The sequence below is a fragment of the Nerophis ophidion genome, linkage group LG01 (genome assembly GCF_033978795.1).
Source record: "Nerophis ophidion isolate RoL-2023_Sa linkage group LG01, RoL_Noph_v1.0, whole genome shotgun sequence".
Lineage (NCBI taxonomy): Eukaryota > Metazoa > Chordata > Actinopteri > Syngnathiformes > Syngnathidae > Nerophis > Nerophis ophidion.
The window spans coordinates 58,231,082-58,255,416 of record NC_084611.1 but is presented as its reverse complement, the minus strand read 5'-3'; the positions used below and the strand labels follow the sequence as shown (position 1 = coordinate 58,255,416).

Below are 24,335 nucleotides of genomic sequence, written 5' to 3'. Positions count from 1 at the left end.
ATTTCTGAAAATGTTTTCTATTTTCATTTCTGAAACAGATGTTGGACAACTATTTAATGACACTTTTTAAAAACGAAAATAGGACTCCTGCTCAAGATGGTCTGTGTACCTTCTGTTCACTGTAGTTGCAATTCTGAAACGCAAGTCCAAAAATAAAAATAGGGCCGTTTTTACATTTTTATTATATATGGCAGATTTTTGTGTTTATCTGTAAAAGATAAAATCCATGAAAAGAAAACAGCATAACATGCAACTTTATGGCAATTTTTTAATTAAAATCAACCCCTTTTTTTTTTTTTTTTTTCAAATCTGCCATGTATGTATATATATATATATATGTATATATATATATATATATACACATACACATTTTATATTCTTCTGTATAGAGCATTTGAAGGGCCCTGCTGTCATACAGAACCAGGAAGAAGCCAGACAAATATAGAGGGCTCCGTCTCACGAGATGAGTACACCTGAGGTTGTGGTTTTTCTTTTATATATATATCATTTATGTGCAGTGTTAACCACAAGCTACAAATGTGCTTAATGCACTGCTACTTGAACACAACTGCACACATATTATCAGGATGGCACGCATTAGAGAAGTTGCACATTTGAGGTTTTGAATTAGTTTGTTTGTTTAGTCTTAATTTAAAGGCACAATGCACACAGACATTAGGTTCAAAGACAGATATGTTCTGCACCAGCTAATTTCTATCTGCAGTCCCTGGTTACCTCAATTAAAAAAATATATAATAACATGCAATACAATTATTATAATCAAATTATACTATATGTCAAGGTGGGGGGCCGCATCGCAGTTATGTTTGGCCCCAGATGTCGGTTCTAACAGTAAAAATTATTATTAAACATTTTTTTAATATGCATTTTAGCGGATTTTTAAAAAATGTAAAAAAAAAAGAAGTTTCAATAATTTCACCTCAAAATGTAGTGTATATTTCTGTAAATTGAAAGACAGTACTGCTCTTTTAATGGTTAAAAAAAAGGCAGCCCAGTTGCTAGAATTTTATTGTAAAATTTACGTTTGTTTTTGTTATTGTAAATACAAAAAAAATGCAATTTTACAGTAATATTTTGGCACCTGAGCTGCCAGTTTTTTTTATACCGCAAATCCACATCTGTAGATTTTTCAGGTGTATTACTGTACATTTCTTACAGTAAAAAAGTACTGTTTTTTTTATTTAGAGAAAAATGCTGTAAAAACCGCAGTAAACTTTACAATTTTACCATGAAATCTATTGCTACCTTTACATTGCACATTTTGATGGATTACGTTATTTTTCGGATTATAAATCGCAGTTTTTGTCAGTTTGGCTGGGGGTGCGATTTATACTCTGGAGCGATTTATGTGTGAAATTAATAACAGATTACCGTAAATTATCAAATAATATCATTTATCTCATTCACGTAAGGGACTAGGCGTTGACACACGTTCTCAGTTCATTGTTTATGCGTCATATAACGTACACTTATTCAGCCTGTTGTTCGCAATTTTTATTTTATTTTAAATTGCCTTTCAAGTGTCTATTCTTGGTGTTGGATTTTATCAAATAAATTTCCCCCCAAAATGCTAATTATGTTTTTTTTCCTTCTTTACTATGCATTTTCGGCCGGTGGGACTTTTACTCCGGAGCTACTTATCATACGAAAAAAACGGTACTTGCTTTGAAATCATTATTATTTGTATTTATTTAGATTTAAAAAAAATGTTTGAATATTTGATAATATAATTTTGCATAACTACACAATATATAAGTAAACATAGTTTGCTATTACATAGAGTACATATATTTTTTTTTTCTCCCAAAATAGAAAGAATACATTTAGTACGAATCGTTACAGTACTTTATTGACACACACATTATATATATATATATATATATATATATATAAATATATATATGGAGATAGGTTGATTGGCAACACTAAATTGGCCCTAGTCTGTGAATGTGAGTGTGAATGATGTTGTCTGTCTATCTGTGTTGGCCCTGAGATGAGGCGGCGACTTGTCCAGGGTGTACCCTGCCTTCCGCCCGATTGTAGCTGAGATAGGCGCCAGCGCCCTCAAAAAGGGAATAAGCGGTAGAAAATGGATGGATGGATATATATATATGTATGTATGTATGTATATATATATATATATATATATATGTATATGTATGTATGTATGTATATATATATATATATATATATATATATATTTTAGGGGTGTGGGAAAAAATCTATTCAAATACGAATCGAATCAAATACGTTGTGCAATTCAGAATCGATTCTCATTTTTAAAAATAACTTTTTTTTTTTTTTATATCAATCCAACAAACCACTACACAGTAATACCATAACAATGCAATCCAATTCCAAAACCAAACCTGACCTAGTAACACTTAGAACTGCAATAAACAGAGCAATTGAGAGGAGACACAAACACGACACAGAACAAACCAAACGTTGTGAAACAAAAATAAATATCAACAACAGTATCAATATTAGTTTTAATTTTAGCATAGCAGTGATTAAAAATCCCTCATTTACATTATCATTAGACATTCATAAAAAATGTGAAAAAAGAACAATAGTGTCACAGTGGCTTACACTTGCATTGCATCTCATAAACTTGACAACACACTGTGTCCAATATTTTCACAAAGATAAAATAATTCATATTTTTGGTTTGTTAAATAGTTAAAACAAATTTACATTATTGTACTTTACAATTATAAAAGCTTTTAAAAAAAAAATCTACTACTCTGCTAGCATGTCAGCAGATCGGGGTAGATCCTGCTGAAATACAATGGATTGAATGAATACAGAATCGTTTTGAATCGGAAAAATATTGTTTTTGAATCGAGAATCGCGTTGAATCGAAAAAAAAAATCAATACATTATCGAATCGCGACCCCAAGAATCGATATTGAATCGAATTGTGGGACAGCCAAAGATTCGCAGACCTAATATATATGTATGTACTAATCTCGACAGGGATAGATAGATAGATAGATAGTACTTTATTTATTCCGTCAGGAGAGTTCCTTCAGGAAAATTACAATTTTCAGCACAATCCCATTCAAGATCAGACAAACATTACAAACATTACAGGTAGACAGAACAGGATCGCTGACGGGTCTGCCGCCTTCCAGCGCCCCTTACAAAAAAGATGACATACAGGTAAACAAGGGGGGGTGGGGGAAGAAAAAAATTGAAGATTAAAATAAAATTAAAAAATCGGTCTTAACCTAGGCCCTGGAGTGGGGGTGCAGACTGAGTCCAAGGGGAAAAAAAAACAAACAAACAAAAAAAAAACAACAACAACTCATAGCCATAGTACACATCCCTCTTCCATGTGTGTAAGAGGGAAACATCAAAAATCAAAGAACACAGAGGACATTAAAGATATTAAAGCAGCAGATACAACCAGACACTTCTACATACAGCTATGAATAAAAAGTAAAATAAACATATCCACTGTGGTGGCCTCTGCGGTGTTCCACGCCATCGTCTGCTGGGGTGGAGGGAGCATGGCCAGAGACAGAAGCAAACCCAACAAGGCAACCAAGACAGCCGACTCCACTCTCGGCCAGTGTCCAGTCCGCATGGATGAGCGAGGATACGTCCAAGGTGACTGAGGTGTCCGACACCTGCCCACCCAGTCAAGACACCGCGAAGCCTCTCCGTCCCAGTAGCTCAGTGCTAGCTCCACAGTCCTGTCCCCTCATCCGCATCTCCTCCAGTACATCCAAACAGACACTGGTGTAGCAGAGACCCTGCATCTGGTCTCCATGGCCAAAAGGCTCCCGGGAGGCAGATCCAGAGGTCCACAAAAAAAGCACCACAGAGGTCACGAAAGTGCCACCCCTTGTCACACAGTCCCAAAGGGTCCCGGACCAAAATGCAAAAAAATATAATACCACATGAAAACAAGAGGGAAACACAAAAGGATGACACAAGAGCACAGAGCTCCTGCCTACAGCAGCCACTACAGCAGCGCCGTCTTGGAAAAAAAAAAAATAAAAATAAAAATGGTAAGAACCAATCCTATTAGGCAAATCAATGGCGGACGACAAACAAATTGTTTGTGTTACTTCGGGAGAAGTTTACATGCTCAAAGTTGGAGGAGGGCAAATAAATTGCTGGCAACACTTTATAGGGTTACTGTCCTCGGGGCATCTGTGTAATGTTTGCAAATACGTTAATATTTAATATCCGCTTAGTGTTTTTGATTTGCACTTGTATTGTCATGCTGTGAATAACAGTAGATGTTTTTGCTTTTCAGTATTTTGCGATATTGACTGCGTAGCGCAGTTGGGAGAGTGGGTGTGCCAGCAACCCAAGGGGTTCCTGGTTCAATCCCCACCTTCTACCAACCTCGTCACGTCTGTTGTGTCCTTGAGCAAGACACTTCACCCTTGCTCCTGATAGTTCGTGGTTAGCGCCTTTCATGGCAGCTCCCGCCATCAGTGTGTGAATGTGTGTGTGTATGGGTGAATGTGGAAATAGTGTCAAAGCGCTTTGAGTACCTTGAAGGTAGAAAAGCGCTATACAAGAATAACCCATTTACCATTTACAATTGCAATAGTATTTGTTGAAGTCTTATATAGTTGTATCAATATGTTAAATTTCTCAGAGAATAATATTTGTTGATAGAACATTTTATATTGCTAATTTATTGGATTTAAGATTAACAAACTAAAGGCAAAAATCACAAAATAAAACTAAGTAAATTTCGGACAGTAAGACGCTACTTTTTTCTACACTTTGAACACTGCGGTTTATAAAACTGAGCAGCTGATTTAGGGATTTTTCTTCACTGACAGCCATTACAGGTAAGTGAATAGTTTTCATTAAACACGTGCAAGTACACTTATATGATGGGTTATTGTTTGTGCTTTGGCACCATATTTTGGACGTGTTTGCTCATCGCAGGTAAACCGTAAGTAGAAGTGCCGTTCTGTCTCCTAATTGTCAATAGCGGTTATACTCATATGGATTCTTCATTCATCACTCCGTGCAACGTTTGTTAATTTTACAGTATACCTAATAGTTAAAGTTAATTTTTTTATTTATTATTTTTTATTATCAACCTATCATGCAGTAGAATACTTTTTTGCAAGCCTTTGATTAAAGTTAAGGTCAAAGTTAAAGCACCAATTATTGTCACACACACACACTAGGTGTGGTGAGATAACCCTCTGCATTTGACCCATCACCCTCCCCCCTGGGAGGTGAGGGGAGCAGTGAGCTGCAGCGGTGGTCGCGCCCCGGAATCATTTTGGTGACTTAACCCCTAATTCCAACCGTTAATGCTGAGTGCCAAGCAGGGAGTTAATGAGTACCATTTTTATAGTCTTTGGGTGGCCAACTATTCAGACTTACTAAACTATCTCATCGGCAATCTTTTCTATAAAAAGAGCAACTTAGCCTGCTATTCCATGAAATAAAAATAGTCTGGGGCTGCAAAAGTACAAAATAGCTTATAAAGTAATTTATTTTACAATCGCAACTTGACGGTTTGGTTTGTCTTAGCAGACGTTTTGCCTCTCATCCAAGTAAACTTCACCAGTTCATGCTCATAGACTTAGATAGGTCAGATCTAATCTAGCGGCTGGTGCCAAAACCCCAAATATTTATACTCTGAAAAAACCAGGAGGGTGTGCCTGGGCAAGGATGGCTTCACCCCAACTTTATGAGAAAAACAACTGTTTTCAATATGATGTCGGTCCACCTTTTGTAGCCATTACAGCTTCAACTCTTCTGGGAACGCTGTCCACAAGGTTGCGGAGTGTGTTTATAGGAATTTTCCACCATTCTTCCAAAAGCACATTGGTGAGGTCACACACTGATGTTGGTTGAGAAGACCTGGCTCTCAGTCTCCGTTCATTCAAAGTTCCTTTCACTGGAACTAAGGGGCCAACCCCAACTTCTGAAAAACAACCCCATACCATAATTCCTCCTCCACCAAATTTCACTCTCTGCACACTGCAGTCCTAAATGTACCGTTCTCTCGACAACCTCCAAACCCAGACTCATCCATCAGATTGCCAGATGGATGGGAAAGCGCAATTCATCACTCCAGAGAACGCATCTCCACGGTTCTAGAGTCCAGTGGCAACAAGCTCAAGACCACTGCATCCGACGCTTCCCATTGGACTTGGTGATGTATGGCTTAGATGCAGTTTGCTCGGCCATGGAAACACATTCCATAAAGCTCTCTGCGTACTGTACGTGGGCTAATTAGAAGGTCACATGAAGTTTGGAGCTCTGTAGCAACTGACTGCGCAGAAAGTCTTTGCACTATGAGCTTCAGCCTACCACTTTGTGGCTGAGTTGCTGTTGTTCCCAAACTCTTCCATTTTCTTATAATAAAGCCGACAGTTGATTTTGGAATATTTAGGAGCGAGGAAATTTCATGACTGGATTTGTTGCACAGAAAGCATCCTGTAACAGTTCCACGCTGGAAATCTCTGAGCTCCTGAGAACGGCCCATTCTTTCACAAATGTTTGTAGAAACAGTCTCCGTGCTTCAGTGCTTGATTTTATACACCTGTGGCCAGGCAAAGTGATTAGGATACCTGATTCTGATCATTTGGGTGGGCGGCCAAATGCTTTTGGCAATATAGTGTATTTGTTGGAGGTTAAATTGCAGAGTCTTTTAGGAATGGTTGAAAGGACAGTATTGTATGTGGGAGACAGGTGGTGTGGCAGACCTCGTCCTCTGTTCAGGGATGGTTTTTCAACCTTGACATCGATGGCTTCCCTCACTCCTCTTTCGTACCATCCATCCTCCCTGTCAGGAATCTGTACATTTTTGTTCTCAAATGAGTGGTTTCCCTCTGAGGTGCAGGTAGACAGCTGAGTCTTGGCCTGAAGAGTCTGCCCGTCTATGCTGTACCATGCATCTGCTTAGTGGTTGTTTTGTTTCCTCAATAATATAAATCGGTGCATTCATCATTAAACTGGATAGCCTCCACCAGATTGTTTTTGTGGGTGTGGGATGTCCGGTCTTTAGGATGCACCAGTTGGGTGTTGCCTGGTTTACACTTGGACAAACTTTATTGATCCACAAGGGAAATTGTTCTGTTTGAAATGTACTAGGATGTTGTGTTGGTTAAAAATTCTTCCGAGTTTCTCAGATAGACCTGATACATATGGAATGACAATATTTTAGCGTCTGTCACCTTTTTCCTCCTGTTCAACTCTGTTTTTGTTGTTCCTGGAATTGGATGCACTTTTCCACAACCGACCAATTGGGGTAACCAATCAACCCTCAAATGACTATGCTCTTTCTCTTTGGGCTGGAAGGAACATTATAAGCTCTGTGTTGTAGGGTTCTGATAACGCCCAGTAGGTGTTCCAGTGGATGGTGTGAGTTAAAAAGTAGGCATTGATCGTTATGTGTGGGTTTTTGGTAAACCCCGACATGGAGGCCCCTGTTTGCCCCAATGTAAACATCACAGTCCAAAACAGGCAAGTTACTGTCTTTGACATCCTCACGTGTCAACTGGATTTTTTTTGTCCACTGAGTTAAGGTGCTTGGTGAAGGCTAGCACTTCTTGGTTTCTGATTTTTACGCATGTTATCCACATATCTGAACCAATGTCTTAGTGCTGTTCCATTAAGAGAACTCAGAGATCTCTTTTCCATGTCCTCCATGCAAAGGTTTGATACTATTGGGGATACAGGTGATCCCATGGCACAACCATGTGTTTGTCGGTAAAACATTCCCATTGATTGAAAGTATGTAGTGTTGTGGCAAATCTGTTCTGGGTTTAGTGTGGATCTGTCCTGTAAGGTGTGATCACCATACTTGCCAACCCTATCGATTTTCCCGGGAGACTCCCGAATTTCAGTGACCCTCCCGAAAATCTCCCGGGGCTACCATTCTCCCGAATTTCTACCGATTTCCACCTGGAAAACAATATTGGGGGCATGCCTTAAAGGCACTGCCTTTAACGTCCTCTACAATCTTTCATCACGTACGCTTTTTCACCAAACAGTGTGCCGACCCAGTCACATAATATAGGCGGCTTTTACACACACATGAGTGAATGACACGCATACTTGATCAACAGCCATACAGATCACACTGAGCGTGGCCGTATAGACAACTTTAACGCCGTTACAAATATGTGCCACACTGTGAACCCACACCAAACAAGAATGACAAACACATTTCGGGAGAAGATCCGTACTGTAACACAACAGAACAAATAACCAGATCCCCTTTCAGCACTAATTCTTCCGGGACGCTACAATATACACCCCTGCTACCACCAACTCCGACCCCGCCCACCTTAATCCCCCCACCCCAATCTCCCGAATTCGGAGGTCTCAAGGTTGGCAAGTATGGTGATCACCTTAAAATCGACAACTTCTACGAGATACAAAAGTTTATTAATAAAAAATATGCAATAGAATATTCATGTTCTGGAGTGTTCTTCCAGCTGCTGTATGTGATCTCAAATATTCTTATTCCAGCATTGCAGTGTCAGCACAATCACTGTATCATATATAAACACAACACATACTGCTCTGGATTTGATAGACAGCAAGCAACATTTCAAAACACTGGTTGTTGTTGAGCTTTGTACAGCAACAATGGTCATGTTACACATCTAATACCTAAGCTTGGCCGCAATAACTAATACAAAAGATAAACTTGGCAGGAATAACTAATACAAAAGAACAATAAAACATTGATAATAAATAGCAGTATTGTACTAAAAACTCCTGAGACAAAAAGAAAATCACTGATGCGAATACTGGTAGTAAACAAAATATCTCAAGCACTTCCTGACAACCACGACAAATTATTCAACATTTTGTCCAACATGCAAAAACAATTAGCATACAATAACACTAACATAAAACGCTGCATTTGTTTCCATTCATCACCCGGCATAAATTGCAACAGCAAAGGCTTACGTCGACATAAGCGGTTGTCACAATAATACAGCCAACCGCCCTGGCTTATACATGTTTTTGTCCAAAACCATAACAACAACGGGTGATATAACATTTTTAAAATGTTTTTCCCTCATTTGTGCAAATTTTAACTAGTGCATTTTGTGGGCTGCAGGAAGGAGGATGGAAGAGAGTCTGAAGGATGTTTTTTTTTCCCATTGCCTCGCCCACTTCTTTTGTTTTCACTGACGTAACCAAAAAGTCAGCTTTTGTAAAAACACTAACACTAACTGACCTATGTATCGTACAAATGATCTCTTTGAGTCTGAAATGCTGTCTTTAAAAGCGGGTGATTATGTATGTCATGGTCGACTTCAGCGGGCACTTTTAGCGATGGGATATACAAGTGCCACTGTAGACACTTTTGAGATGAGAGTCAAACATTTCAATATTTATGCCATTTCATCTTCAGGCTTGTTCTGTCAAAAAGAGATGATTGACGGTGAACGACGAATTAGTTCTGATATAACAAACAGCGGCTGACTGACTTAGTGGGACGCTCTTGCCCTGCTGCTACTTTCTGATGGTTCACTTGTCAGAGCATCTTCTGTCTGAGCAGACGTGGTCTCAGAGCCTGTGTTGCTGTCACTGGTTCCCTCCTCTATGGCTCCCTCCAGGACACTCTCCTTGTCCTCGGATGTTCCTTCTTCACTGCCAGGCGGAGCCTCAAGTTTCTCTGACGCCTTCTGCTTACCTGCATCGTTCAAAGAATGTTGACATTTATTTTAAAACACGATGTCAGTGTATATATATATATATATATATATATATATATATATATATATATATATATATATATACATACATACATTATATCAAAAGTTTACATACACTTGTAAAGAACATAATGTCATGGCTGGCCTGAGTTTCCAATAATTTATACAACTATATGTCTGTATACAGTTCATGTCGTTACAACTTCGCACAGTAGATGGCATCATAACTCTGTATCTCTACACACCACATCCACACATACCACAACTGACTTTAATGCATGTTTCAGCCATCCATTTTCTACCGCTCGTCCCTCTTGGGGTCGCAGGGGGAGCTGGAGACTATCCCTGCTGCACTTTGCCACAAGGCAGGGTACAGCCTGGACAAGTCACTAACTCATAGCATGGCCAAGTCAGACAGACAACATTCACACTCACAATCCCACACTAGGACCTCTTTAGTGTTGCCAATTATCTGTTAATCAATATAGTGAAATACAGTACTAGCTCGCGAGTGCACTTAGCTCACAGGTTTTGCGAAATACGAGTTGTCTCTAATTTTTTTGCTTAGGTTATGATCAAAATTTGGATTACGGGCCTCCCTACCATCCTGTTTTTCCAAAAAGTGAGTGTGAGAAGAAGTAGATGATATATTTGAGTTGAATAAATAAATCAGCCAAACATGCCAGAGCGTGTAGTTAGCTAATTTGGTGAAAAGTGGAGCATTGCTAGTTTGGACCATACTAAAGCAGAATGAGTGGCTAGCGCCAGCCAAGGGTAGAGGCCTTGGGCGATATATTTTGCTAAATGATATATTGTCCCACAAATGATTGCAGATAACAGTATTACTGTCAGCATTTTGAAACCAAATTAAGCAGTACTGTAATCATAACATATAATGATAACACTGGTTTCAAAGTCTTCACAATAATGCAGTGACGGTATCAAACAAAAACTTGTGTAGTTTTTTTGTAGCGTTTTAAAGTTCGAGCGGTCTGAAAATTAATTACATCTCCCACAATCCTCTGCGCAAAACTCCGTAAGCAGGAAGTGAAGTGTGTTCGTAGTACATGAGAATAATTGTTATTTTTGGATATTTCATCAAACTCTATCAATAACTTTTTGAGTTATGTTTGTCACAACAGGTAAAGAAAACCCTGGCGGAGGTAAGAAAATCTGAGTTCTGCAATGCAAAGCCTACCACTTTTGTCTCAGCGTTACCAAGGAGACACCGAGCCAGCTGGTCACGTCCAACGCACGGTTGCAAATCACCTCCCCCAAAAACACATCTCGGAAAAAATTAATAAATTTAAAACTTATTGATCTTCAATCCATCTTCCACCGCTTGTACCTTTCGATGTCGTGGGGAGTGGAGCCTATCAAGCTGCTCTCGGGCGGAAGGCAGAACCCTGGACAAGTTGTCAGCTTATAAACCGTCACCCAGAAAAAAGAGATTTGAAGGCATTCAAGCTAAACATCAGTTTGTGAGGCATTTACTAGGAGTGTAGCGGTATTGAACATGCCACGGTATGTTGGTTTCAAAGTCTTCACAATATTACTTTGACGCCTGGCAGTATCAAACAAAAACATGGCATGTCATTTTTTTCCAGCACTTTAGCGTTGCCGGGTTTAAAAAATCAACTACATCTCCCAGAATCCTCTGTACATCATAAACTGTCATCCAGAAAATATATTTGAAGCCACTAAAGCTAAACATCAGTTTGAGGTATTTTATTTACATTATTAAAGGTTAAATTGTTAGTTAACTTTTCTGAGAAACAACATATTGCAAATTAATATAAACATGTTCACTGTGTTGGCCCTGCGATGAGCTGGCGACTTGTCCAGGGTGTACCCCGCTTTCCGCCCGATTGTAGCTGAGATAGGCGCCAGCGCCCCCCGCGACCCCGAAAGGGAATAAGCGGTAGAAAATGGATGGATGGATGGATGTTCACTGTGGAGGACACTGCTTGTAAAGAAGGTAAAAGTTGCAAAACATTAAAGTGAACATTGTTTTACACTGGATGTTTACATTGTCACTTTAATGACACTTAAAGTATATATATTCAAACATTTTTTGAAACGGTGGATGTCCCTCCACAATTCTTTACAGTTAATAAATCATGTTTGTAGTAGGGCTGTCAAACGATTAAAATATTTAATCGGGATTAATCGCATTTTCTTCATATATAACTCAAAATCAGACGCAATAATCACAGATAGGTATAATTTTTCATTAGTAATAAGTGTGGATTTTTTTTTTTGGGGTGGAGGAGGGGGTTTCATATTGCTGCATGACAATGTTTTAACCTTCTTTATTAATTAATAAAATGCAATATTGAGCCTGCTAATCATTCTGTAATTCAGAAATCAACTAGAACATGTTGTGAAAGAATTTCCACAATATTTCAGCCAGCCAGAAAAATATTTCTGCCCCCATATTCCTAAACTGATGTACCATATTTTTCCGATTATAAATCGAAGTTTTTTTCATAGTTTGGCCGGCGGTGCGACATATACTCCGGAGCGACTTATGTGTGAAATTATTAAAACATTACCGTAAAATATTAAATAATATTATTTATCTCATTTGCGGAAGAGACGAAGAAAATGTCAGCAATCGTCACACACGTCAACCAATAAGAATTTGGCGGGGGAGGTTTATGGCAGAAGTACATTGTGGGTCATGGAATGCTAACTGCTATATGCTACTGCCATAGCTATTAAAATGGATCATTTCATCGTTGGCGGCAACTTAAAAAAACTGAGAAGGGCTGAACAAAAACGGCACCGAAAAGGAAATCATGTACTGCAGATTACAAGCTGGACGTAGTGAAATATGCAGCAGAAAACAACAAGAGGAAGCGGCGCATACCTTTGGAGTTGGCAGAGTTGTTTAGAAGCAACATCGAGGAAGAAAATTTCATTGGATTTATCGATTAGGAGTGACATATTGTTTGGTAAACGTATAGCATGTTCTATATGTTATAGTTATTTGAATGACTCTTACCTTACTATGTTACGTTAATATACCAGGCACGTTCTCCGTTGGTTATTTATGCGTCATATAACGTACACTTACAGTATTCAGCCTGCTGTTCACTATTCTTCATTTATTTTAAATTGCCTTTCAAATGTCTATACTTGGTGTTGGATTTTATCAAATAAATTTCCCCCAAAAATGCAACTTATACTCCAGTGCGACGTATATATGTTTTTTGACTTCTTTATTATGCATTTTCGGCCGGTGCGATGTATACTCCGGAGTGACTTATAATCTGAAAAATACGGTACTAGCTTTTGTTTAGGTGCAAATATCACGGAATAACATTACAAAACATCTCTGACAAAGCATGATCATAATGTAAGACATTGTCATTTTGTAAATATCAGGGTTTCTTGAAATTGCCAAATTACCTGTGGCGGTGGCGGTGTGGTCGATATGACATCATTGCATGATTTGCTATGATGCATATATTCTTTAAAAAGCCAAAAAATTTATTACATAATATATTTTTATTATTGTTACTTCTTATTGTACAATGTACTTTACTGAGAATGTTTTTTTTAGAGATTTCCTTAATCCTTTTAGTCACTCTTTCATTAACATAGGACAACTGGCAAAAAGAAAGTGTCAAGATTTAAGATGACACTGGCGGTTTTTAAGGAGAGAAGGGCTCCCAGCAAACCGAAGCAAGTGTGCTTTCCGACACGGACATGGCGCGACAGACTCTAAACAGTCTCTAAACACAAGTACAGTTGCCAGTAACACCAAAAATAGATGCTAGATTTGTTGCTAGTTGTTTTTATTACAGAAAAAGTGACTAAAAGGGTTGAAGAAATCGCAAAAAAAAATCAAACAAATTCTCAACAGTCCATTGTACAATAAGTAGCAAAAAAAACAAAAAAACAATGTAATATTATGTAAGAAAATAACATATGTTAATAATATACTTGATAATAACATATTTGCTTTAAATGTATGATCAAATCCCTTTAAAAGAATATATGCATCGTAGCAAATCATGCAAAGACATCATATCGACCACAAACCTAATCACGCCCCCACCGCCACAGGTATTTTGGCAATTTAGGGAAAACCCTAACATTAAATAAATGACAATGTCTTACATTAAGATCATGATTTGTCAGAGATGTTTTGTAATGTTATTCTGTGAAATATTGTGTGAATTCTTTTACAACATGTTCTGCTTGAGTCCTCAAATACAAAATGATTAGCATGCTAAATATTACATTTTATTAGTCAATAGAGCAGCTTAAAACATTGTCATGCAGCAATATGAAGCCACCCCCCTGGAAATGATATGTCGAGGTTAATGATGAAAAATTATACCTATCTGCTATTAATCGTGATTTTCCGCCCGATTGTAGCTGAGATAGGCGCCAGCGCCCCACGCGACCCCAAAAGGGAATAATCGGTAGGAAATGGATCCGCCCGATTGTAGCTGAGATAGGCGCCAGCGCCCCCCGCGACCCCAAAAGGGAATAAGCGGTAGGAAATGGATGGATGGATGGATAGTTTTGAGTTAACTATGAACAAAATGGGGCTTCACTGTGGCAGAGGGGTTAAGGCGTCTGCCTCACATTACGAAGGTCCTGAGTAGTCAGGGTTCAATCCGGGGCTCGCGATCTTTATGTGTGGAGTTTGCATGTCCTCCCCGTAAATGCGTGGGTTCCCTCCGGGTACGCCGGCTTCCTCCCACCTCCAAAGACATGCACCTGGAGATAGGTTGATTGGCAACACTAAATTGGCCCTAATGTGTGAATGTGAGTGTGAATGTTGTCTGTCTTTCTGTGTTGGCCCTGTGTTGGACGGCGACTTGTCCAGGGTGTACGCCGCCTTCCGCCCGATTGTAGCTGAGATAGGCACCAGCGCTCCCCGCGAACCCAAAGGGAATAAGCGGTAGAAAATGGATCAATGGATGGATGAACAAAATGCACATGTATATACATGGTGTTCCTGGGATTAAAGGCCTCACCTTTTCTCCTCCAAATATATTGCTGGGTATTGTGGCCAAACAGCTCAATTTTTGTTTCGTTTTGTTAAACCACTAATACTAACATTAACAAGTCGGTGGTGTTTTATCATAGATGCATCTCTGATAATTTATTACTTCTTTGTTACAATGGTTTGCAAAATGAGAGGGAAACACAGGTAATCTAAAGGGGTCATATTATGATATGACGTGCTGTTTTTCTTGGTAATTAATTCTTCCTCCATTTGTTACCAGATTCGCACCTTCTCTCTCCCCTATTACCACCTGCATCTCACCATTAGCATCACAGCTAATAATAATAATAATTAACTTACAATTTCATGGCTGCAACACGTGCCAAAGTAGTTGGGAAAGGGCATGTTCACCACTGTGTTACATCACCTTTTCTTTTAACAACACTCAATAAACGTTTGGGAACTGAGGAAACTAATTGTTGAAGCTTTGAAAGTGGAATTCTTTCCCATTCTTGTTTTATGTAGAGCTTCAGTCGGTCAACTGTCCGGGTTCTCCGTTGTCACATTTTACGCTTCATAATTAGCTACACATTTTCGATGGGAGACAGGTCTGCACTGCAAGCGGGCCAGGAAAGTACCCGCACTCTTTTTTTTACGAAGCCACGCTGTTGTAACACGTGCTGAATGTGGCTTGCCATTGTCTTGCTGAAATAAGCAGGGGCGTCCATGAAAAAGACTGCGCTTAGATGGCAGCATATGTTGTTCCAAAACTTGTATGTACCTTTCAGCATTAATGGTGCCTTCACAGATGTGTAAGTTACCCATGCCGTGGGCACTAATGCACCCCCATATCATCACAGATGCTGGCTTTTGAACTTTGCGTCAATAACAGTTTGGATGGTTCGCTTCCCTTTTGGTCCGGATGACACGATGTCGAATATTTCCGAAAACAATTTGAAATGTGGACTCGTCAGACCACAGAACGCTTTTCCACTTTGCATCAGTCCATCTTATATGATCTCGGGCCCAGAGAAGCCGGCGGCGTTTCTGAATGTTGTTGATAAATGGCTTTCGCTTTGCATAGTACAACTTTAACTTGCACTTACAGATGTAACGACGAACTGTATTTAGTGACAGTGGTTTTCTGAAGTGTTCCTGAGCCCATGTGGTGATATCCTTTAGAGATTGATGTCGGTTTTTGATACAGTGCCGTCTGAGGGATCGAAGGTCAGGGTCATTCAATGTTGGTTTCCGGCCATTCCGCTTACGTGGAGTAATTTCTCCAGATTCTCTGAACCTTTTGATGATATTATGGACTGTAGATGTTGAAATTCCTAAATTTCTTGCAATTGCACTTTGAGAAAAGTTGTTCTTAAACTGTTTGACTATTTGCTCACGCAGTTGTGGACAAAGAGGTGTACCTCGCCCCATCCTTTCTTGTGAAAGACTGAGCATTTTTTGGGAAGGTGTTTTTATAACCAATCATGGCACCCACCTGTTCCCAATTAGCCTGCACACCTGTGGGATGTTCCAAATAAGTGTTTAATGAGCATTCCTTAACTTTATCAGTATGTATTTCCACCTTTCCCAACTTTTTTGTCACGTGTTGCTGGCATTAAATTCTAAAGTTAATGATTATTTGAAAAAAAAAACGTTTATCAGTTTGAACATCAAATATCTTGTCATATTCAACTGAGTATGGGTTGAAAAGGGTTTGCTAATCATTGTATTCTGTTTATATTTACATCCAACACAATTTCCCAACTGATATGGAAACAGGGTTTGTACAACAGCAAGTAACCAATAGGTGAGAAAAGCTGAATTTGCCACTTCAACATAGGAATAGCGACTGAACGATGTTTTGATGAATAATTCAAAGCACAGTAAATAGTGTTACAAAAAACCCTGCCCTCCCGCTACATTAACATTAAAATCAGCGTACATTTACATAAAGGAATATTTTTGTTTTTTAAAGGCTGGTGCGTGTTATAAGTCACATGCAGGAGTGTGCAGCGCGGCACAAAATTAAACCTACCCCAGTAGGTTAATAACTTAGTATTTTTAAGTCAATTAGATTTGAAAACATGCACATTTAATTAAAGAAAACAGAGTGTTGTGTCACAGCCAATTATGCAATTTTGACGATTATCACATTTTGCGAATCCCTGCATCCCACCACTACAGATAAATTCCGGTCCTATGAGAAACGACGTGAACTGGCGCAATGACTAGTTGAAGAACTCACCTCGTGGATCTTTGATGGCAGCCTCGGTATCCTCGCCTTCCTTGGTAGTACTTTCACTCAGTGTATTCTGTTGGGATTTGCCATGAGTTGTACAGGCATGTTTTTCTTCTTCTGTTAAGACACAGCTGGGTGCCTCTTTAACTCCTCCTGTATCTTTCTCTCGTTCAGCCATCCGTTTGCGGGCTGCCTCTTCTGCTGCAGACATATCTGCAGATATCTTCTCCATGTCTACTTCCACTTTCATACAGCATAGCTGAAAAAAAATGTTTTTATTAGAAATATTCAGATTTAGTCAGAAACCAGTAACATTTTTGACATAATGCCTAATGTTTGAACTGTATAATAAAGTTGTATAGTTTTCCACCTAAGTGCATTAAAAGGCATTATCAGGAACAAATGGCGTCGCCTGTTGCAAGTGCAGCCCAAAAATGTAGGTATTTATTTCAGTGCAACCAATCATAGATGATGGTTGCACTGCCAAAACATGTGGATTGAGTTACCAGCAGCTGGTGGCTGAGGCAGATGTAGACTGGCATTTTACCACAGCTTTTCATTGTGCAGTTAAACATGCAAAATAAGCCTTGCGTGAGAGTAAGTAGGGACTTAGTTTGAGGTATTAGAAAAAAAAGAAAAGAGGCCATACTCTTTTGAGCTCATTTGTGAACGAGTCTGTGGCTTCAATGAATTTTCTTTTCTTATCCTGGTGGCGGTCTTCAATCTGAAGTAACTCAGCTTCCAACTTTCTCTGTGACAAGAGACGCAAAGTTAAAAGAAGTTCTGCCATGGTTGAATGATGTAATGGTAAGAAGGTGATTATACCTGGTGAACCATTAAAGACTGAACCTGGCGTTTGAGGACCTGCATACGAGCAGTGGTAACAACAGACCGCACATCAGGGACTACGCTCTCACTGAGAATCTCACTTATCAGACGGTGGTTGCGCTGGAAACGGGCAGCTGCCGAGTGCTTTACTGAAAATCCATCATCATAATCTAGAGAAGCATTAGAAAAAGTTTGGATTTTAAGGCCTTAGAAGTAATTTATTACGGTCATTCAAGTTTCCCCATACAAGATACAAATTAAGTATAGTGTGTAAAGTTCAGTTCTTAGAAGACCTTTTGTAATCCATTAAAACCCCTGAAAAATACAATGAGTTGAAAATATGCATGTTCAGCTGTTGAGTGCTTCACTACCTTATCCACAACTGGTTGTTTTCTAAAAAGGAACTGAATGACAAAATTTACAACACGTGTGACGCACGAATGCATAGATAAAAATCTTGGTTAAATTAGAACTGGTAATTAAACTGACATTTTCATCATACTGTCCCCATCATCATGAGACCAAGACCACAACTAACAATTCATCCAATTGTACCTACACAGGCTTCTAACAGGATGTTCCCAAAAAGAAGTGATCACTGTGCATAGTGTTACAGAGTATGATCAGCAGGTAACTATACAGTAGTGCAATAAAAAATTTATGGAGAGGTTCGGATTTTTCCCAGAAATATCCCACAATGTTTAGCTGGAATCCGTTTGGAAGGGCGAGTACCAATGTCCTCGATAGCGCTACATGCAATGCTGAAGAACTTTTCTGAGGAAAATAACTTTCCAAAAGCTGTGATAAGATGGAGACAAAATTGCGAGTCCTTGGATCAGAAGTCGTTCGTCGTTACAAGGAGGAAGCGGCCGTAATGGGATGTAAGGTTTGAAAAGTCTGAGTGGAGCAGGGACCACAACATCTTTCTCCATGTCTCATACCCGGACTTGGTGAACTCTTATTTTCCAAACGAGCCAATTTTACACTTGAAAGGACTTTCAAAACTATAAGAGCCTTAATCACCAAATCGAGAGTCATGCACGAACAGAAATGATCGAAGACAAGTTTAACACCCTGGATAGGTAGGGATAACAAATCTAAGGGCATCTCAGCACACTGTGACTGTAAGGCAGTATTGGGAGAACGCTGTTTACATGTGGCTTCAGTTTTGTTTTAATGTGGAGGCTGCAGTCCGAATAAGGGAAGTGAGTAAAGTAACTCAGAAACCTACCTACTGGATGCTGCCTACTTCAAAGACAAGCATAACATAATAAAAATAAAAAAATGAGCTGAACTAACACAAAGATGTTTATAGCCCGTCACATTTGCTCAGTTAATTGCAGCAATTCATGCTCGCTTTGGCCTTTCACACTTCTTTTTGGGGGTTTCACCCTGCCCATAAATAACCATAGGAATTCAGTAAAAGCTAGTTTTATCCCTCCCTGACGGATTGTGACAGTTGACAATAGCACATGTCGTTGATTATGAATATTGCTGCATAAACATCCCGGCAATGCATCGTGGCAAAATTTTTAAAAATCTGAACCTCTCTATATTCAGCCTGCGTACCAAACATCACCCAAATTATCCATTGAGTTTCACCAGAGAAGTCCTCATTCATGCAGGACTTTTTATGCTTTGCAACTGACAAAAGCAACATGCACGCTTTAAAGTGAATAAAGCAGTAGACAACAGTAGAAGATGACAACTAGCGTGTAAACTTTAATCCATCCACACTGATATTTGACTGGTGTAGTGGCTCTTGATTATTTAATTTGGACCCGTACAAGCACAAGACTCTGGACTTAAATTGTGCTATAGTAATATATATACATCTATTAACATTGTCAGTATGCATCAGTGAGTTACCACGCAGTAATAATTACAAGTGAAAGTCAGGAAGTGTTTCTTGTTTCATGTATTACCCGGTAGTTCGTAATTAAATACAGACAGTCACAAATGGCGTAGATGAAGGATCTGCTGTTACCTGAGATCAAAATACTTCTTTACATTATGCAGGGTACCTCTGTGTATATTACCACGGCTGTGTAATGCAAGGTGTGGAAGCGTGCAGAACCACTCAACAGTCATAGAGCCCAGTCTCGTTCGCAAGCACGCACGCACGTAAAGCCTGCTCTAAACCCAACAAGCTATTTGTTCGGTATAATGCAATATCCATCAAATTGAGTGCTAAATGCAAATGTGATAAACTGAATCTAATCTGATGTGCACTTGCAACCAGCTGGATTTCAACCTGAATATTGTTATCTTTAACTGCAATTCTTCTTTACCCCGGGAAAGCAACATTTTCCTGGCACTATATTCTGATTTGTGTGTCACTCTTTAAAACAACAGGAAAATTATGTTCATTTAAAAATACTACATGTATTTAAAAGATTTGTACCTGGAGAGGAATACGAGATCCTCTGTGTGGTCCTGCTAAAGTAATTTAAGCAGTGTCAAAATACTGTCAAGGCTGGTATACAAAGATTTAAGATGAGTGGGCTTACCATCTGGATCCTCAGCTGGCTGAATACTCATGTAAGGCTCCCCTTTGTCAAGTCTGGACTGCCTCTGGCGACTCTCCTCTTCCAGTGCCGCCTCAGCACGGCTTTTTGCATTGATGTAAGCCAGGTATGCTGGCGAGTTGTGATAAGCCTTCATGCTTTCGTTATATTCGATCTATGTTGGAGGAGATGACAGGAATGACAAGGAAACAGAGAAGGCAAACGAGCACACATGTGGACCCTTGTTTCTATCACCTAGGTCAAGATAAGATAATTACAGATAATTTGTTACAAAAGGAAGACATTATGACAAGAGGGGCCCACATCTGTTAGGAGACACACATCTAATGGTCATCCATCAGAAAAGACCCAGACACATCCCTTGTAAAACAACCAACCTTCTCTGCTTCGTAGTCATTCAAATAATCCTGTTTCTCCTCATCAGTGAGGTCCCTCCACATGCCACCGATTATCTTCCCAATTTCCCATAGCTTCAGATCAGGATTGGAGGCTTTTACTTGATCCCAAACCTGGTGATGAGAACCAGACATGGGGGTGGGATTGGGCTGAGTTGGAGGGGCTATACGTGGTTATCGCTTTGCAGAGAGGTCACAAACCAGAGGAGGCCGTGTGCTTTAAGCTCCATCTCCAAGTTGATAAATCCAACCAAAGGAATACCGACAGTCTACCTGTGTCCTGTCTTAATTTAGCAACCTACAAATCTACCTTAACATGCAAAAAACACTAACATTTCAAAGAAAGTTCATATTTTACTTTACTGAATCAATATATTCCAACAATGCACATGACACTAAATACACTCATTTCACAAACGTACCTTTCGACTGTATCTCATGTATGGCATCAATGGCTTATCGGGTGGCTTGGGTGGTTTTGGAATATTTATTCCGGAGGAATTCTGACATTAAAAAAAGAAAAAAGACCTTTAAAATTTGGTTGTATTTTCAGAAAACATTTAAACAGGCTAACCAAATCTATGCTTGGGATTAGGAATGTCACAATCTGATATTGGTATAGGTTCGATATCAACAAAGACGAGTACTACTTCATACCACGTGCATCTAAAATCTTTGCTGAAAGCTTTGGCACTAACAGTCCTGCAGCGTGTTAACTTGTGCAAAGCTGGACAGCCAGATAATATCTAAATGTCCTCCAATAAGCATACAAGGTTGTTTTTTCTTGTATTTTAGTCAAGTCATGTTCAAATGGTAAAGATGGTAGGTTATAAGCAGTGTTAGGAAAATAACATTAAAAAGTAATTAATTAAAGTTACTTTCCCAAAAAGTTAAATTAATTGCTAACACATTTCTTTAATATATTATTTTATTACCAGGGAAAGTAATTAAAGATTACTCCTATTACTTATGATACTTTTTTTTCACTTTCAAACACCAGGTGTACGTATTTGAGAGATGTTTCATGAGAAAAGAGTAGGTGAGTGTGTGCGCCCTTTAGCGTGACGTCAGCGAGGGCGCCTCAATTGGCTGTTTTAGCTAAGAACTGGTGGTCTTTGGATGGAAAGAGATTATTGATGGCAGTGCCTATGAAACCTAATTAATAAAGTGATTGAACGCGTGTAAACGGCTGTGTCTCTCTTTGTCCACAAACGGGGTGCTGTAGGGTTATTGTTGATGATTGATGTTTTATTAGATATTCATTATCCCCCCGTAGTAGGAGTAATGTGCGCGCATGCATACTCTAGTAAAAAGTACTTTAAATTGAACAATATTGTGGCTTAAAACAATACATTTGTCAATATATAGCATATATAATACAATGAACAAATAATTACAGTTGCATATTACTTACACATGCAAAATATCCAAGGCAGAGAGATGCACATCAGAAAGTATCCAGTAACAAACGTGTCCGCATCATTTAAATTACTGCAGCCACTAACTGTCATCAAAAGAAATTACCCCTTCACTTTAACTTAAAGACGTCATAAATATGTTACAGACGGTTTAATAATAAATAGGGTAGTGTCTGTCTACAGTTGTTTGATTAATTTCACTTAATCAAGCCTTTTCTAACATTCCACACTACAAATTAATAAAACTATGTATGTTTATCTGCGATGAGGTGGCAACTTGTCCAGGGTGTACCCCGCCTTTCGCCCGATTGTAGCTGAGATAGGCACCAGTCCCCCCCGTGACCTCAAAGGGAATAAGCGGTAGGAAATATAAGGATGGCTGGATGGATGTATGTTTATGTTAATATCAAATTGGATCAACATCTGTATTGGCCAATACTCAAGACTCCAATATTTTGTATCGTATCAGAAGTGAAAAAGTTGTATCGGGACACGTTTATTAGGCATTATAGTTATTATCAAAAATAGATTTAAAAACAAGCAACAACATGAATATACTATATTTCTTATTAAATTAAATAGAATAGTAAGGCCCATAATGGTTGAGCTATGTACAGAATTATACAACAAAGTGCCACTCACTATGAAAAAAAAAAGCAAAGAAAATCTCTCCAAAGCTGAGATTTGCCTGCTGTGAGACATAATGCCATTACCAGAGTTAGCCAAGCGCAGCTTGCATGCAGTGACTGAATTACTGTTGGGCAGCCAAAGACATGCCAAGAAACGAGTGTGTAAATCCATGGCAACAGAGATGGCATGGGTTACTAAACAAGGCTGTCAGAAATGCTGATTTTGAAGGCAGGTGGCGTTTGAATTCACATATTGATGCTAAGCCACTTTGCACTGTGATGAAGTCAGCAATAGCAGTTGAGTTTGGGCTTTTCACACTAAAAGCAAAGCTAAGCAATGTCTGTAGTTTGTTATACTCACAAATGCTTAGCTGAACAATGTTTTGACTTGAGCAAGGCAGCTAATGTGCGGTGTACTACATTTATGGGGATACACCTGGTTTTGTTTCGCAAGGATAATATTCATACCGTTACCCGACTGTTGCTGCTTTGGCTCCCTCCGAGTCTGTAGTTGTTGTAGGCCAGATGGCTGTAGGGATTGTACCCCACAAACCCTGAATTGTTGGGCATTTGCTAATGGGAACACATGAGACACATGACAAATAACACAAAAAAGGTCTGTTAAAACAAACAAACAAAATAACATGTCAGCTATTAAGAAATAAGATATGTTTAAAGTGAGATACCAGGGGCTCATGTAGTAAGAGTGTACACACAAAAACCTGGCATATGCCCTCTTTCACTGCAAAGTCGAGATGCATCAAGAGTCAAATGAACGTGGAAATGTGCAGTGCCTCACCCCAACTTCATGGCCAATCTAAGCACATCACATGCTGTGGATATTTTGGCGATATTGTAGAGATGTGGCCTGATTCAATGCATGATTTTACATTCAAGTAACAGCATGGTTGGGAACAGGCTACAAGCTGCCATTGTGCGTGATTTGTGGCTTCTTGGTGACTCCTTTTTTTAAAGTACTTCCTAATGTTAATTTCGTGGCACATGTGCCTCTGAAATTTTACATTACATCCCCTTTTTACAGCGTCATTACAAGTCAGTGGTGAAATTTAGTGAGTTGCTGTTTTTTCTGGTTAAACTACATCTTAAGATCGTTCAACCAAGCCCCTGATTGTCTAGTATCTTTTTTGTTTTGTTTTGTCCTGTCCAGCTTCTAAGGCAAATCATATAGTTGATGTAGATGCCCATATCGGCTGTTCAGATTTACTTTACAAAAGAGAAGTGTAGGATACTTCTCTTGTTGCCTTATTTGAATTTGACTTTATTAAATGTATTTATATTATCATTTGGTGCAGCCGGGCCGGAGCAGGAGGGGATAGAAAGAGAAAAAAAGGAAGACAGAGGGGGAAATTGTGGGGATAAGAGGGGGATTAGACAGAGAGACAAAAACGACAACAGCAAATACAACAATAACAACAACAACAATAGAACAACACCAGCACATACAATATGTACAAATATGATCGTAAAAGTGATAGCAAATAAGCAGTTAGTGAAATAAATAATATAGTAATGACAATGAGCATTTTTACACTAAAACTGGAGCAATACAAATACCAATAGAAAAAGCGCTATTAATCATGAACAAAACCAATACTTTACTTCTATTATCAACA

The 24,335-nt window shown here is 39.0% G+C and overlaps 1 protein-coding gene across 4 annotated transcripts in view; it reads right to left on the bottom strand.

Annotated features, from left to right (window-relative positions):
• Window positions 1-3,011: 3,011 nt before the first annotated feature.
• The window catches only part of LOC133557529 (SWI/SNF-related matrix-associated actin-dependent regulator of chromatin subfamily E member 1-like), a 67,487-nt gene continuing 46,163 nt past the window's right edge, over window positions 3,012-24,335 (bottom strand). For 2 of the 4 annotated variants that reach the window (XM_061908065.1, XM_061908059.1), the window contains 8 exons: window positions 23,170-23,274; window positions 21,077-21,157; window positions 20,637-20,768; window positions 20,242-20,413; window positions 17,729-17,901; window positions 17,553-17,654; window positions 16,910-17,162; window positions 3,012-9,673 (listed from right to left, as the gene is read on the bottom strand). In XM_061908065.1, the coding sequence (XP_061764049.1) occupies window positions 9,468-9,673; window positions 16,910-17,162; window positions 17,553-17,654; window positions 17,729-17,901; window positions 20,242-20,413; window positions 20,637-20,768; window positions 21,077-21,157; window positions 23,170-23,274 (1,224 nt within the window). In that variant the 3' untranslated portion in view covers window positions 3,012-9,467. Of the gene's footprint in view, window positions 9,674-16,909; window positions 17,163-17,552; window positions 17,655-17,728; window positions 17,902-20,135; window positions 20,171-20,241; window positions 20,414-20,636; window positions 20,769-21,076; window positions 21,158-23,169; window positions 23,275-24,335 lie in introns of all 4 variants that reach the window. The other 2 variants (XM_061908074.1, XM_061908084.1) reach the window with 2 other exon arrangements.